General features: G+C 47.7%; 1 protein-coding gene across 1 annotated transcript in view; it reads right to left on the minus strand.

The window, feature by feature from the left end:
• The window catches only part of LOC139532648 (receptor tyrosine-protein kinase erbB-4-like), a 686205-nt gene that overhangs the window by 3569 nt on the left and 666269 nt on the right, over positions 1 to 16367 (minus strand). The window contains exons 21-26 of the mRNA XM_071330551.1: positions 12683 to 12838; positions 10669 to 10744; positions 10168 to 10314; positions 5373 to 5470; positions 3077 to 3247; positions 876 to 1173 (exon numbers count right to left, since the gene is read on the minus strand). Coding sequence (XP_071186652.1) covers positions 876 to 1173; positions 3077 to 3247; positions 5373 to 5470; positions 10168 to 10314; positions 10669 to 10744; positions 12683 to 12838 — 946 coding nt within the window. The remainder of the gene's footprint in view (positions 1 to 875; positions 1174 to 3076; positions 3248 to 5372; positions 5471 to 10167; positions 10315 to 10668; positions 10745 to 12682; positions 12839 to 16367) is intronic.

Below are 16367 nucleotides of genomic sequence, written 5' to 3' on the forward strand. Positions count from 1 at the left end.
GACAGAAGTACAGTGACTATAGTAGTGAATGAAGGCAGAGACAGAGGTACAGTGACTATAGTAGTGAATGAAGGCAGAGACAGAGGTACAGTGACTATAGTAGTGAATGGAGACAGAGACAGAGGTACAGTGACTATAGTAGTGAATGAAGGCAGAGACAGAGGTACAGTGACTATAGTAGTGAATGAAGGCAGAGACAGAGGTACAGTGACTATAGTAGTGAATGAAGGCAGAGACAGAGGTACAGTGACTATAGTAGTGAATGAAGGTTTTGAATGAAGTGGTGAAGGCCCTTCCACTACAGAGCAAGACACTACCCTGCTACAGAAAACTAGGCCATGTTGAACTGTTGTTAAACTGTTGTTGAACTGTTGTTAAACTGTTGTTGAACTGTTGTTAAACTGTTGTTGAACTGTTGTTGAACTGTTGTTAAACTGTTGTTAAACTGTTTTTAAACTGTTGTTAAACTGTTGTTGAACTGTTGTTGAACTGTTGTTAAACTGTTGTTGAACTGTTGTTAAACTGTTGTTAAACTGTTGTTGAACTGTTGTTGAACTGTTGTTAAACTGTTGTTGAACTGTTGTTGAACTGTTGAAGTGTTCTGTTTTTCCACCCGGCTTCAAAGGAACAAACAAAGCTACGCTCTTTTCACTGAGCCCTCATAGGAGTAACTGGTTGAAATGACAAGCTGTCTGACGTCCAGTCAGTGTCTCCTAGCTTCAGGCATGTCTAGACGTTGACTCTTAGGTCTAGATCTGTCTAGGCTCTAGGCTTGGGTGTCCCGGACACAGATAAGCCTAGCTATTCCAATGGAGATTCTTCATTGTGCATGTTTTTCAGTTCAGGACTAAGCCAGCCCCAGATGGTCTACCTACCTGACGAGGTCTTATCCTTCATGGGGGTCATGTAGCCGTCCTCGTCCGTGTCCCCCCGGGGCCCCAGGAACACGGTAGGGTCGGCACTGTAGCGCTGCCCGTTGTTGTCCTCTGCCCCGGGCCTCGTCTGGGGCTTCTTCTTGAGCAGCGTGCCGTTGCAGCGCTGGTCCTCCAGGGCGTCCAGGGCTGCCCCCTGCCTGCCTGCAGGATCTGGAGAGGAGACACAAGCCGGGGACCCTCCCAATGCCAGGCCCTCCTCAGGGGTCGAGCCGGAACCGTCCCGGTACCCAAACTGGTTCTGGGGAAAGAGGGGAGAAGGGACAACGGGAGAAGGAAACATTAACTCCAATGTAGGAGGACTATCGCTCATCACAAAGCCGCTCTTACAAATCAAGGAGGTTTTTCACTTATTTAATGTAATGTATTATTCTCATGGAGATGAACACACAGAGGGCCTGTATAGTTACTCTGAAATCAAAGACCAGAGTTATGAGAGAAAACGTTTGCTTCCATGAGCCAACATGTTGTGAATGACATTTCTCTGCGGCTGTTTTCCCGGGTATAGTTTGGTTCAAAGGTCTCTAAGAAAGAAGAAGGAAAAAGCTGAGTTGGTATTTAAACACCTGAACCGTAGGAACAACAACAATAACAACAACAAACATATTACATGACTTATAGGGCAAGTATATCTCCTGATATAATAGCTCCAAGCAATTAGAGCTGGACCAGCTTGCCAGAGTTTCTACTAGAGAGTGATCCACCTGCCCGCAATGTTTTACTGCTAATATTAGTCATCTTCTGGGAAGCCACAGAGGGAGAGAGAGAGGGGGGGGAGGAGAAATCCTGGGGGCCGGCCTCTCACTCCCACCCACCCTTTCCCTCTGTCCTCTCTCCATCACTCCATCGCTCTGCAATCATCTCTTCTCCTCTCCTCCTCCAGCCCAACCTCTCTATTCATCCCTCTCTCCCGTCAAGTTTTTAAAAGGCCCCCATTATCCTCTCCTCCGGTGAGGTTCAATCAGAACAGCAAATTAGTCAGAATTACACTCTGTTCCAAATGGCACCCTATTCCCTTTATAGTGCACTACTTCTGACCAGAACTCAAAAGAAGTGCACTGTATAGGCAAGGGGGGCCATTTGGGACACATCCAAGCTGGTCTATTTTATTCACTGTGCCAGCGGAGCCAGTGTTCCAATTCAAAGTGAACATCTTTCACTTTGCAATTTTCTCCCATAACTCCCTGTCCTATTCATAGTCCTAGACTGTTTGACTGCATAATGAAAAAGTGTTTCAGTCAGAAGATTGACCTTTGACATTTCAGATGTGTGGGTGCCTGTGTCCAGGTCCCCCAGGAACATGGCATGACCGCCAGCATGAGGGCACACGGGCACACGGTCAATATGAGATGCAGGAGCATGGTCGAGGCAGAGCGGCGGCGAGCGGCAGAGTAAATAGCCAAGCCCAGGACTCATTGTCTCTGAGCAAACGGTGGCGGCGCTTTAGTGGAGAGGCTGCTATTTACACACGGAGGCCGGCGTAATGAAACAGGAGGCCTGGAGAGCGGGTGGATAAAGAGGCCAGGGTCGGGGGTGACACACTGGGACACAGAGATGGAGAATAGCTGGAGGAGATACACTGGGACAGAGAGAGAGAAGAACTGGGGGAGATACACTGGGACATAGAGAGAGAGAGAAGAACTGGAGGAGATATACTGGGACAGAAAGAGAGAAGAACTGGAGGAGATATACTGGGACAGAGAGAGGGAGAGAAGAACTGGAGGAGATATACTGGGACAGAGAGAGGGAGAAGGGCTGTCTAGATGAATGGAAATCAGATGGAAGTGGAGGTAGGGTTTGATACTTTCTGAGGCTGATAGGACATTGAGGAAAAGAGAGGAGGAATTACATCACAATTTAGTTGTTGTGGATAGTATTTGTGTGTGGTTGTGTGTTAATTTGAGTATATGTGTGGATGCTTCTGTGTGTGTGTGTGTGTGTATGTGTGTGTATGTGTGTGCGTGTGTGTGTGTGTGTGTGTGTGTGTGTGTGTGTGTGTGTGTGTGTGTGTGTGTGTGTGTGTGTGTGTGTGTGGATGTTTCTGTGTGTGTGTGTGGGGGGGGGGGGTTTCTGTGCTTGTGTGTGTGTGTATGTGTGTGTATGTGTGTGCGTGCGTGCGTGCACAAGTGTGTGCTTCTACCTACCCTGTTGGAGTCGACGCAGAGCCTGGCTGTGTATGATAGTGGAGGCATGTTAAAGTGATGGGGAACCAGGTACTCCTCAGCATCCATAAAGTCCTCCACATCCTCCTCATCCAACAGGCTCTGGAAGAACTTACTGTCATTGGGGCTGGGCAGCTTCATACGGTCATCCCCCTGAGTTAAGAAACACAGATACACAACATCACATTACTGTCTACTGGGTTGTGTTCAGTAGAGCACAGCGTAGCTAAATGTTTTGCTGCACAACACCAACATTTAGGACGGTTGCGCTAACGTATGCTAATGTGATTAGCATGATGTTGTAAGTAACAAGAACATTTCCCAGGACATAGACATGTCTTATATGGGCAGAAAGCTTAAATTATTGTTAATCTAATTGCACTGTCCAATTTACAGTACCTATTACAGTGGAAAAAATACCATGCTATTGTTTGAGTAGAGGGCACAAAAACAAAACACTTTTATAACGGCAACTGGTTTGATACATTCAACTCTGAAGGTAAATAATGTACTTACATTCAGTAATCTTGCTCCGATTTGTCATCCTGAGGGTCCCAGAGACAAAATGTAGCGTAGTTTTGTTTGATAAAATCTATTTTTATATTAAAATGTAGGAACTGGGTTCTAAAGTTTGAACCCCTGCCGTTTCTGGCCCCACACCCACCCCACCATCTAGATGTGTCTTTTCTCACTAACTTTAAGCAGCAGCTATCTGAGCAGCTTACCGATCGCTGCAGCTGTACACAGCCCATCTGTAAATAGCCCACCCAATCTACCTACCTCATCCCAATATGTTTTAATTTACTTTTTTGCTCTTTTGTACACCATTATTTCTACTTGCACATCACCATCTTCACATCTATCACTCCAGTGTACATTTGCTAAATTGTAATTACTTTGCTATTATGGCCTATTTATTGCCTTACCTCTTCACGCCATTTGCACACAATGTATATAGGCTTTTCTATTGTGTTATTGACTGTACGTTTGTTTATTCTATGTGTAACTATGTGTTGTTGTGTCGCACTGCTTTGCTTTATCTTGACCAGGTTGCAGTTGTAAATGAGAACTTGTTCTCAACTGGCCTACCTGGTTAAATAAAGGTGACATTTTAAAAATAAAAATAAATAAAAGGAAAGCTAATTTTCCATCATATATGACTTTCCTTGGAGTGTGTAAACAGATTCTTTTATTACCATATCATTTTTGTATGTTCTCTATAGTTATGTACTTGAAAATGTATCAATTGACCAATTCGGCACATTTGGGCAGACTTGATACAACATTTTCTGAGGTATTGCAATGCGTCACTGGATCTGTCTGAAACTTGCAGATACACTGCTCCCATCTAGTGGCCAAAATTTAAATTGCGCCTAAACTGCAAAATTCTATTATGGCCTTTCTCTTGCATTTCAAAGATGATAAATAAAATAAAAAATCATTATTATATTATTCCCAGATTATATTCTCCTACATTAATTTCACATTTCCACTTCAAAGTGTTTCCTTTAAAATGGTATCAAGAATATGTGTATCCTTGCTTCAGGTCCTGAGCTACAGGCAGTTAGATTTGGGTATGTCGTTTTAGGCAAAAATTGAAAAAAAGGGTCCGATCCCAGCTTCTACCCCTGAACAGCTAATCAAATGGCTACCCAGACTATTTGCATTGTCGTCACCCCCCCCCCCACCTCCTCTTTTACGCTGCTGCTACTCTCTGTTTATTATCTATGCATAGTCACTTTAACTCTACCTACATGTACATATTACCTCAATTACCTCGACAAACCTGTTCCCCCGCACATTGACTCTGTACCCCCTGTACAGAGACTCGCTACTGTTATTTTACTGCTGCTCTTTAATTAATTGTAATTTGTATCATATTTTTTACTTATCTATTTTCACTTAACAATTATTTTTCTTAAAACTGCGTTGTTGGTTAAGGGCTTGTAAGTAAGCATTTCACTGTAAGGTCTACAGCTGTTGTGTTCGGCACATGTGACAAATACAATTTGATTTGATTGGTGAAGTTCAGGGTATGCCTCAGCTGTCTACTTGCTCAACATGATCCTGATTTTTACAACAGCTTGGGACTGTTGTGGACATGTGCATTCAACCAGAGTACGCAGATATGTAGAGTAAAAAGGAAATATTGAAGATCAGCGAACTGCAATTCTCCTAAACAGGGTTTTCATGCATTTCTCAGGAGTGGACTGTACTGCCTTGTGTCTCATCCACCAGCAGATCAGACAGAGAGAGAGAGAGCAGGGCTGAGCCGTACCTGGATGACCAGGTATCTCTGGGGATCCCGGGCCATCCTACACAACTCTGCAGCCAGCTCCTTGAACTTGGGCCTGCTGTCTGCGTCTATCATCCAGCCTGGAAGAAAGAAGACCCAGCTTGTTATAAAAGAACACGTTTGATTTAGATAGTAAGGATAAAGAAAGGGATACAGATCAGGAGTAAAAACAGGGGAAAGGCCTGGGGATGGAACCCTCAGGTAATGTGAAGTAACAACCACCTCTGAATGCTAAGCTGCCCTGTTGCTAGCTCTAATACTGTGTACTGCTCATTCAGGCCCACTAAAAGGCTTTTAGTACATTGTGTACATTTGAGTCCCAGAGGAATAGTGGTCACTGGTCACCATGGTGACTGCTGATACCAAATAACAGAATCACCCTGAATCTTAGAATAACATGAAATACCATTCAGTCATTGGTTGGCCTGAGACAATGTACAGTAGATAGTGTTAGAGAGATACAGAGAGGGAGACAGAGAGAGAGAAAGAGAGAGAGAGAGAGAGAGAGAGAGGGACTTGCTTTGGCAATGTTAACACATGTTTCCCATGCCAATAAAGCCCCTTTCAATTGAATTGAATTGAGAGAAAGAGAGAGACCGAGAGGGAGACAGAGAGAGAGACAGAGAGGGGGACAGAGAGGGAGACAGAGAGAGAGGGAGACAGGGAGAGAGAGAGAGAGAGAGAGAGAGAGAAAGATATGGAGAGAACGACAGAGAGAGAGAGACACAAAGACGAGAGAGAGAGAGAGACAGAGGCATAAACAGCGTCTACTGATCTTAGATCAGCTCTAATAAGTCTAGCTAGCACTCCCCCCCTCTCTCTCTCTCTCTCTCTCTCTCTCTCTCTCTCTCTCTCCTCTCCCTCTCCTCTCCCTCTCCTCCCCTCTCTTTCTGTCTCCCTCTCCCTCTCTCCCTCGTTGTCTCATTTCCTTCCTGTTCATTCCCCCTCCAACCAACACATGGGCGCTGGCGCATTATCTAAATGTGCGGCAATTACACAAGCAATCAACCCTCATTTCATCTCTAGCATTTTTTCCTCAGCCACGAAGGCGCGGGTGTTATGGCGAATCAAATCACAAACAACAGCTCACAGTCAACATGTAATTAGAATGAATGCTCCCGTTAAGATGGAGGATGCTTTTTCCCTCGCCAGCCGAGAGAAGAGAGAGGAGCCCTCCTAAGGATTGACCTCCCAGCTAATTCTATCTCCTCTTAAATCTGTCATTAGTGTGTGTGTGTGTGTGTGTGTGTGTGTGTGTGTGTGTGTGTGTGTGTGTGTGTGTGTGTGTGTGTGTGTGTGTGTGTGTGTGTGTGTGTGTGTGTGTGTGTGTGTGTGTGTGTGTGTGTGCAAGAGTATATGTGTGTGTCTGTGTGCTAGAGTATGTGTGTGTGTGTCTGTGTGCAAGAGTATGTGTGTGTGTCTGTGTGCAAGAGTATGTGTGTGTGTCTGTCTACTAGAGTATGGGTGTGTGCCTGTGTGCAAGAGTATGTGTGTGTGTCTGTGTGCTATAGTATGTGTGTCTGTGTGTGTGTGTGTGTGTGTGTGTGTGTGTGTGTGTGTGTGTGTGTGTGTGTGTGTGTGTGTGTGTGTGTGTGTGTGTGTGTGTGTGTGTGTGTGTGAAAGAGAGAGAGTGTGTGTGTGTGTCTGTGTGCTAGAGTATGTGTGTGTGTGTGTGTGTGTGTGTGTGTGTGTGTGTGCGTGCGTGCGTGCGTGCGTGCGTGCGTGTGTGTGTGTGTGAAAGAGAGAGAGTGTGTGTTTGTGTCTGCGTGCTAGAGTATGTGTGAGTGGGTTGGTGGGTGCACGCACCTGTTCATGTTTCACTATAACACATCTAAGGAAATGTTATTGGTCACATACACATATTTAAGCAGATGTTATTGTAGTGAAATGCTTGTATGAACACACACACACACACACACACACACACACACACACACACACACACACACACACACACACACACACACACACACACACACACACACACACACACACACACACACACACACACACACACGTATACAGATTCTCTATCTCTGTTCATGTGGATGACATGACAGGAGTGGGGCAGAGGGCCAGGAGCTGTCAGTTGGAACAGGGAGGGGTTGCTGCATTGCATTGTGGGTATGATGAGTGAGAGCGGGGGGGATTACAAATCTCTGGGGTGTCCAAGTCACTCAACATCACAGGGCATCTAGAGTGTGTTAGCACAGTGCAGTGTGCATGACTGCTACAGGTCACATTCACCGGATATTCTAGTCTCTCTTTCTCACTCCCTCCCTCTCTCCTTCTCTTCCTGACAGTCTTCATGAGTGCAATGGGGCGAGCTGGAGGGCGGTCGACCAGACAAGCTGTATCCTATATATATATCAGGCGGGCGGTTGACCAGACAAGCTGAATCCTATATATAGGTAGCCTTCTGATAGGCTAATTGACATAATTTGAGTCAATTGGAGGTGTACCTATGGATGTATTTCAAGGCCTACCTTCAAACTCAGTGCCTCTTTGCTTGAAATCATGGGAAAATCAAAAGATATCAGCCAAGACCTCAGAAAAAAGATTGTAGACCTCCACAAGTCTGGTTCATCCTTGGGAGCAATTTCCAAATGCCTGAAGGTACAACGTTCATCTGTACAAACAATAGTACGCAAGTATAAACACCATGGGACCACGCAGCCGTCATACCGCTCAGGAAGGAGACGCGTTCTGTCTCCTAGAGATGAACGTACTTTGGTGCAAAAAGTGCAAATCAATCCCAGAACAACAGGAGGACCTTGTGAAGATGCTGGAGGAAACAGGTACAAAAGTATCTATATCCACAGTAAAACGAGTCCTATATCGATATAACCTGAAAGGCAAGGAAGAAGCCACTGTTCAAAAACTGTCATAAAAAAGCCAGACTACGGTTTGCAACTGCACATGGGGACAAAGATTGTACTTTTTGGAGAAATGTCCTCTGGTCTGATAAAACAAAAATAGAACTGTTTGTCCATAATGACCATCGTTATGTTTGGAGGAAAAAGGGGGAGGCTTGCAAGCCGAAGAACACCATCCCAACTGTGAAGCACAGGGGTGGCAGCATCATGTTGTGGGGGTGCTTTGCTGCAGGATGGACTGATGCACTTCACAAACTAGATTCCATCATGTGGAAGGAAAACTATGTGTATATATTGAAACAACATCTCAAGACATCAGTCAGGAAGTTAAAGCTTGGTTGCAAATGGGTCTTCCAAATGGACAATGACCCCAAGCATACTTCCAAAGTTGTGGGAAAATGGCTTAAGGACAACAAAGTCAAGCTATTGGAGTGGCCATCACAAAGCCCTGACCTCAATCCTATAGAAAATGTGTGGGCAGAACTGAAAAAGCGTGTACGAGCATGGAGGCCTACAAACCTGACTCAGTTACACCAGCTCTGTCAGGAGGAATGGGCCAGAATTCACCCGACTTATTGTGGGAAGCTTGTAGAAAGCAACCCGAAACGTTTGAACCAAGTTAAACAATTTAAAGGTAATGCTATCAAATACTAATTGAGTGTATGTAAACTTCTGACCCACTGGGAATGTGATGAAAGAAATAAAAGCTGAAATAAATCATTCTCTCTACTATTATTCTGACATTTCACATTCTTAAAATAAAGTGGTGATCCTAACTGACCTAAGACAGGGATTGTTACTAGAATTAAATGTCAGGAATTGTGAAAAACTGAGTTTAAATGTATTTGGCTAAGGTGTATGTAAACTTCCGACTTTAACTGTATATATACATCATGCCATCTCATCATGCCATCTATTTTGTGAAGTGCACCAGTCCCTCTTGCAGCAAAGCACCCCCTCAACATGATGCTGCCACCACCGTGCTTCATGGTTGAGATGGTGTTCTCCGGCTTACAAGCCTCCCCCATTTTCCTCCAAACATAACGATGGTGATTATTGCCGAACAGTTCTATTTTTGTTTCATTAGACCAGAGGACATTTGGGGACAAAGTATGATCTTTGTCCCCATGTGCAGTTGCAAACCATAGTCTTGCTTTTTTATGGCGGTTTTGGAGCAGTGGCTTCTTCCTTGCTGAGCGGCCTTTCAGGTTATGTCGATATAGGACTCGTTTAACTGTGGATATAGATACTTTTGTACCCGCTTCCTCCAGCATCTTCACAAGGTCCTTTGCTGTCGTTCTGGGATTGATTTGCACTCTAGGAGACAGAATGCGTCTCCTTCCTGAGCGGTATGACGGCTGCGTGGTCCCATGGTGTTTATACTTGTGTACTGTTGTTTGTACAGATGAATATGGTATATTCAGGCGTTTGGAAATTGCTCCCAAAGATGGGGGTCTAAAAAATAATTCTGAGGTGTTGGCTGATTTCTTTTGATTTTCCCATGATGTCAAGCAAAGAGGCACTGAGTTTGAAGGTAGGTCTTGAAATACATCCACAGGTACACATCCAATTGACTCAAATTATGTCAATTAGCCTATCAGAAGCTTCTAAAGCCATGACATAATTTTCTGGAATTTTCCAAGCTGTTTAAATGCACAGTCAACTTAATGTCTGTAAACTTCTGACCCACTGGAAATGTGATACAGTGAAATAAGTGAAATAATCTGTCTGTAAACAATTGTTGGAAAAATGACTTGTGTCATGCACAAAGTAGATGTCCTAACCGACTTGACAAAACTATAGTTTGTTAACAAGACATTTTTGGAATGGTTGAAAAATGAGTTTTAATGACTCCAACCTAAGTGTACGTAAACTTCTGACTTCCACTGTATCATACATACATTTAACCATGACCATATAGACGTCTATGGTGCAGATGGGGGGCTGAGGCAGACGCTCGCCCTTCTCCAGGATGTCTGGGATCTCCCGTGTGGGGATGCCGTCATACGGCTTCCCTCCGAAAGTCATCAGCTCCCAGATAGTCACACCTGGAGAGAGAGAGAGAGAGAGAGAGAGAAAGAGAGAAAGAGAGAGAGAGATAAAGTGAGAGAGAAGAGTTTAATGTTTACTGTTCATTTTAATTGTTTATTTCAGTTTGTTAATGATCTATTTCACTTGCTTTGGCAATGTTAACATATGTTTCCCATGTCAATAAAGCCCTTAAATTGAAATTTTATTGGATTGAAAGAGAGAGAGAAAACAAAAGACAGAAAATGAGGCAGAGAGAGATAGATAAAGAGAGAGGAAGAAAGCAAGTAGGACAGAAAGAAAGAGAAAACGAGAGGGAAAGAGAAAGAGAGAGAAAGGAATTCAGTATTGTTCGTTTGTAATGTCACACGTACCGTAGCTCCACACATCACTCTGGTGTGTGAACTTCCTGTAGTGAATACACTCCAACGCCATCCACTTAATGGGCATCTAGAGAGAGAGAGAGAGAAAGGGAGGGATTATTAACTCTGGTGTGTGAACTTCCTGTAGTGAATACACTCCAACGCCATCCACTTAATGGGCATCTAGAGAGAGAGAGAGAGAAAGAGAAGGATTATTCACTCTGGTGTGTGAACTTCCTGTAGTGAATACACTCCAACGCCATCCACTTAATGGGCATCTAGAGAGAGAGAGAGAGAAAGAGAAGGATTATTCACTCTGGTGTGTGAACTTCCTGTAGTGAATACACTCCAACGCCATCCACTTAATGGGCATCTAGAGAGAGAGAGAGAGAAAGGGAGGGAGAGAGAGAGCGTGGGGAGGGGGGTGAGAGTGAGAGAGAGAGAACAAGAGAAAGAGAGCGAGAGGGGGATGAGAGAGCGAGAGAGAGAGAGAGAGAGAGAGAGAGAGAGAAAGACAGAGGGGTGATGAGAGAGAGAGAGATGAGAGGGAGGGAGAGAGAGAGAAAGAGAGAGAGATACAGAGCGAGAGGTGGAGAGACAGAGAGAGAAAGAGAAGGATTATTAACTCAAGTGCACTGATGATACAAATGTCAAGAGAGAACAGACAAGTGTTAGTGAATGTTTCCTCTCCAACCTAAAACTCTCGGATTCATCATCATGTATCAGATGGAAAGGTTGTGATGGGTCTATGTAGAACAATACATTTTCTGTTTTCATATTCCTGGTAGAACTGACCTGTAAACTTTTAACAGTTAATACCATCTATGTTCTAATCCCAGTCCAGAATTGAGTAGCCTCATTACATTACGTTCCATTCATATCCATGGCAGGATTGAAATGAAATGAAACAGTCTTCAAAATATGAAGGTCAGCTTGGATCCAAGACTGACTATTGCATGTTGCAAGGCATTTTCTGGGATGGACAGTGATATGCCAGTGTAACACTTGTTACAGTACAATGTGTCAACATTGGCCGTCATAGCAACCAGTACCACACCATGTGATTGTCTTGTGGACTGGAAACCCAATTTACCCCTGCAGGTAGGTACACTGTGGAAACCTATTACCTACTAGAACATGACCGTATTACATATCCTGTCTATATTAACTGGGTTTCATCTCTCACTCTCTTCTCTACTGCAACTCAAAGAGGAAAATGAAACGCACTTGTTTTCAATGGTATACAGTGCATTCTGAACAGTATTCAGACTCCTTGACTTTTTCCACATTTTTTTACAGCCTTATTCTAAAATGATTAAAAAAAAAACTTTTTTCCTCATCCATCTACACACAATACCCCATCATGACATCACAATACCCCATCACGACATCACAATACCCCATCATGACATCACAATACCCCATCACGACATCACAATACCCCATCATGCCATCACAATATCCCATCACGACATCACAATACCCCATCAATACATCACAATACCCCATCATGACGAAGTGAAAACAGGTTTTTAGATTTTTGCAAATGTATTAAAATAAAAATGGTTGCTGATCATGGGCCTCTGTACGCCTATGTAGATATTCCATAAAAAAATCTTCAGTTTCCAGCTACAATAGTCATTTACAACATTAACAATGTCTACACTGCATTTCTGATCAATTTGATGTCTTTCAAAAACAAGGACATTTCTAAATGACCCCAAACTTTTAAACGGTAGGTGTATATATTAATCAATAGTATATATTAAACATTTAGATGTGATTCTGTATACCATCACAACACACATGCACGCGCACGCACACACACACACACACACACACACACACACACACACACACACACACACACACACACACACACACACACACACACACACACACACACACACACACACACACACACACACACACACACACACACACACACACACACACACACACACACACACACACACACACACACAAACACACACACACACACACACACACACACACAAACACACACCTTGCCCCCGTCTGCGTTGTACTCTTTCTCGTCGACGTCCAGCAGTCTGGCCAGGCCAAAGTCAGTGATCTTGATGTGGTTGGGGGACTTGACCAGAACATTACGGGCTGCCAGATCTCTGTGGACCAGCCTTCTCTCCTCCAGATACATCATACCCTGGGATGGTGGCAGAGAGAGAGAGAGAGAGAGTGAAAGAGTGAAAGAGAGCGGAGGGAGAGAGAGAGGGAGAGAGGGACAGAGGAGGAAGGGAGAAGGGGAGAGAGATAGAGAGAGGAAAGAGAGAGAGGGGGAAGATAGAAATAAAGAGAGAGGAGGGAGAGAGAGGGAGAGGGATAGAGAGAGAGAGAGAGAGAGAGAGAGAGATAGAGAGAGAGATGAGGGAGAGACATAGAGAGAGAGAGGAGGGAGAGAGAGAGGAGGAAGGGAGAGGGGGAGAGAGATAAAGAGAGGAAAGAGAGAGAGGGGGAGATAGAAATAGAGAGAGAGGAGGGAGAGAGAGAGGGAGAGATAGATAGAGAGAGAAAAGAGAGAAAGAGGGGGAGAGAGGAGAGATATAGATAGGAAAGAGGAGATAGAGAGACAGAGAGGGAGAGAGAGAGGGGGAGATAGAAATAGAGAGAGAGGAGGGAGAGAGAGAGGGAGAGATAGATAGAGAGAGATAAGAGAGAAAGAGGGGGGAGAGGAGAGACAGAGATAGGATAGAGGAGATAGAGAGAGAGAGAGAGATGGAGAGGGAGAGAGCGAGAGAGAGAGAGACAAATAGAGATGGAGAGATCGACAGCGAGAGAGGGAGGGAGAGAGAAATAAACACTTTTTCTGATTGTGTATTTCCATTTTCATCACAATCATCATTATCATCATCATCACAATCATTATCGTCACAATCATCATCATCAACACCACCACCACCACCATCATTCTCTCTTCTCCCTGCTCTGTTCTCCCTGCCCTGCCTTCTTCTCCCTGCCCTGCGCTGTTCTCCCTGACCTGCCCCATTCTCCCTGTCCCGTTCTCCCTGCCCTGCCCTGTTCTCCCTCCCCTGTTCTCCCTGCCCTGCCCCGTTCTCCCTTGCCCCGTTCTCCCTGCCCCGTTCTTCCTGCCCTGTTCTCCCTGCCCTGCCCTGCCCCGTTCTCCCTGCCCTGTTCTCCCTGCCCTGCCCTGCGCTGTTCTCCCTGCCCTGTTCTCCCTGCCCTGCCTCGTTGTCCCTGCCCTGATCTCCCTGCCCTGCCCCATTCTCCCTGCCCCGATCTCCCTGCCCCGTTCTCCCTGCCCTGCCCCGCCCCGTTCTCCATGCTCTATTCTCCCTGCCCTGTTCTCCCTGCCCTGCCTTCTTCTCCCTGCCCCGTTCTCCCTGCCCTGTTCTCCCTGCCCTGCCCTGATCTCCCTGCTCTGTTCTCCCTGCACTGCCCTGTTCTCTCTGCCCTGCCCTCTTCACCCAGCACTTCCTTATTCTCCATGCCCTGCCCTGTTCTCCCTGCCCTGTTCTCCCTGCTCTGTTCTCCCTGCCCTGTTCTCCCTGCCTTCTTCTCCCGGCCCTGTTCTCCCGGCCCTGTTCTCACTGTCCTGTTCTCCCTGCCCTGTTCTCCCTGCCTTCTTCTCCCGGCCCTTTTCTCCTGGCCCTGTTCTCCCTGCCCTGCTCTACCTGCCCTGTTCTTCCTGCCTTCTTCTCCCGGCCCTCTTCTCCCGGCCCTGTTCTCCCTGCCCTGCCTTCTTCTCCCTGCCCTGTTCTCCCTGCCTTCATTTCCCGGCCCTGTTCTCCCTGCCCTGTTCTCCCTGCCTTCTTCTCCCGGCCCTGTTCTCCCTGCCCTGTTCTCCCTGCCCTGTTCTCCCTGCCTTCTTCTCCCGGCCCTGTTCTCCCTGCCCTGTTCTCCCTGCCCTGTTCTCCCTGCCTTCTTCTCCCGGCCCTGTTCTCCCTGTCCCGTTCTCCCTGCCCTGCCCTGTTCTCCCTCCCCTGTTCTCCCTGCCCTGCCCCGTTCTCCCTTGCCCCGTTCTCCCTGCCCCGTTCTTCCTGCCCTGTTCTCCCTGCCCTGCCCTGCCCCGTTCTCCCTGCCCTGTTCTCCCTGCCCTGCCCTGCGCTGTTCTCCCTGCCCTGTTCTCCCTGCACTGCCTCGTTGTCCCTGCCCTGATCTCCCTGCCCTGCCCCATTCTCCCTGCCTCGTTCTCCCTGCCCCGTTCTCCCTGCCCTGCCCCGCCCCGTTCTCCATGCTCTATTCTCCCTGCCCTGTTCTCCCTGCCCTGCCTTCTTCTCCCTGCCCCGTTCTCCCTGCCCTGTTCTCCCTGCCCTGCCCTGATCTCCCTGCTCTGTTCTCCCTGCACTGCCCTGTTCTCTCTGCCCTGCCCTCTTCACCCAGCACTTCCTTATTCTCCATGCCCTGCCCTGTTCTCCCTGCCCTGTTCTCCCTGCTCTGTTCTCCCTGCCCTGTTCTCCCTGCCTTCTTCTCCCGGCCCTGTTCTCCCGGCCCTGTTCTCACTGTCCTGTTCTCCCTGCCCTGTTCTCCCTGCCTTCTTCTCCCGGCCCTTTTCTCCTGGCCCTGTTCTCCCTGCCCTGCTCTACCTGCCCTGTTCTTCCTGCCTTCTTCTCCCGGCCCTCTTCTCCCGGCCCTGTTCTCCCTGCCCTGCCTTCTTCTCCCTGCCCTGTTCTCCCTGCCTTCATTTCCCGGCCCTGTTCTCCCTGCCCTGTTCTCCCTGCCTTCTTCTCCCGGCCCTGTTCTCCCTGCCCTGTTCTCCCTGCCCTGTTCTCCCTGCCTTCTTCTCCCGGCCCTGTTCTCCCTGCCCTGTTCTCCCTGCCCTGTTCTCCCTGCCTTCTTCTCCCGGCCCTGTTCTCCCTGCCCCGTTCTCCCTGCCCCGCCCCGTTCTCCCTGCCCCGTTCTTCCTGCCCTGTTCTCCCTGCCCTGCCCCGTTCTCCCTGCCCTGTTCTCCCTGCCCTGCCCCGTTGTCCCTGCCCTGTTCTCCCTGCCCTGCCCCGTTCTCCCTGCCCTGTTCTCCCTGCCCTGCCCCGTTCTCCCTGCCCTGTTCTCCCTGCCCTGCCCCGTTGTCCCTGCCCTGTTCTCCCTGCCCTGCCCCGTTGTCCCTGCCCCGTTGTCCCTAACCCGTTCTCCCTGCCCTGTTCTCCCTGCCCTGCCCCGTTCTCCCTGCCCTGTTCTCCCTGCCCTGCCCCGTTCTCCCTGCTCTAATCTCCCTGCCCTGTTCTCCCTGCCCTGCCTTCTTCTCCCTGCCCTGTTCTCCCTGCCCTGCCTTCTTCTCCCTGCCCCGTTCTCCCTGCCCTGTTCTCCCTGCCCTGCCCTGATCTCCCTGCTCTGTTCTCCCTGCACTGCCCTGTTCTCTCTGCCCTGCCCTCTTCTCCCAGCACTTCCTTATTCTCCATGCCCTGCCCTGTTCTCCCTGCCCTGTTCTCCCTGCTCTGTTCTCCCTGCCCTGTTCTCCCTGCCTTCTTCTCCCGGCCCTGTTCTCCCGGCCCTGTTCTCACTGTCCTGTTCTCCCTGCCCTGTTCTCCCTGCCTTCTTCTCCCGGCCCTTTTCTCCTGGCCCTGTTCTCCCTGCCCTGTTCTACCTGCCCTGTTCTTCCTGCCTTCTTCTCCCGGCCCTCTTCTCCCGGCCCTGTTCTCCCTGCCCTGCCTTCCTCTCCCTGCCCTGTTCTCCCTGCCTTCATTTCCCGACCCTGTTCTCCCTGCCCTGTTCTCCCTGCC

The sequence above is a fragment of the Salvelinus alpinus genome, chromosome 10 (assembly GCF_045679555.1).
Source record: "Salvelinus alpinus chromosome 10, SLU_Salpinus.1, whole genome shotgun sequence".
Taxonomy (NCBI): domain Eukaryota; kingdom Metazoa; phylum Chordata; class Actinopteri; order Salmoniformes; family Salmonidae; genus Salvelinus; species Salvelinus alpinus.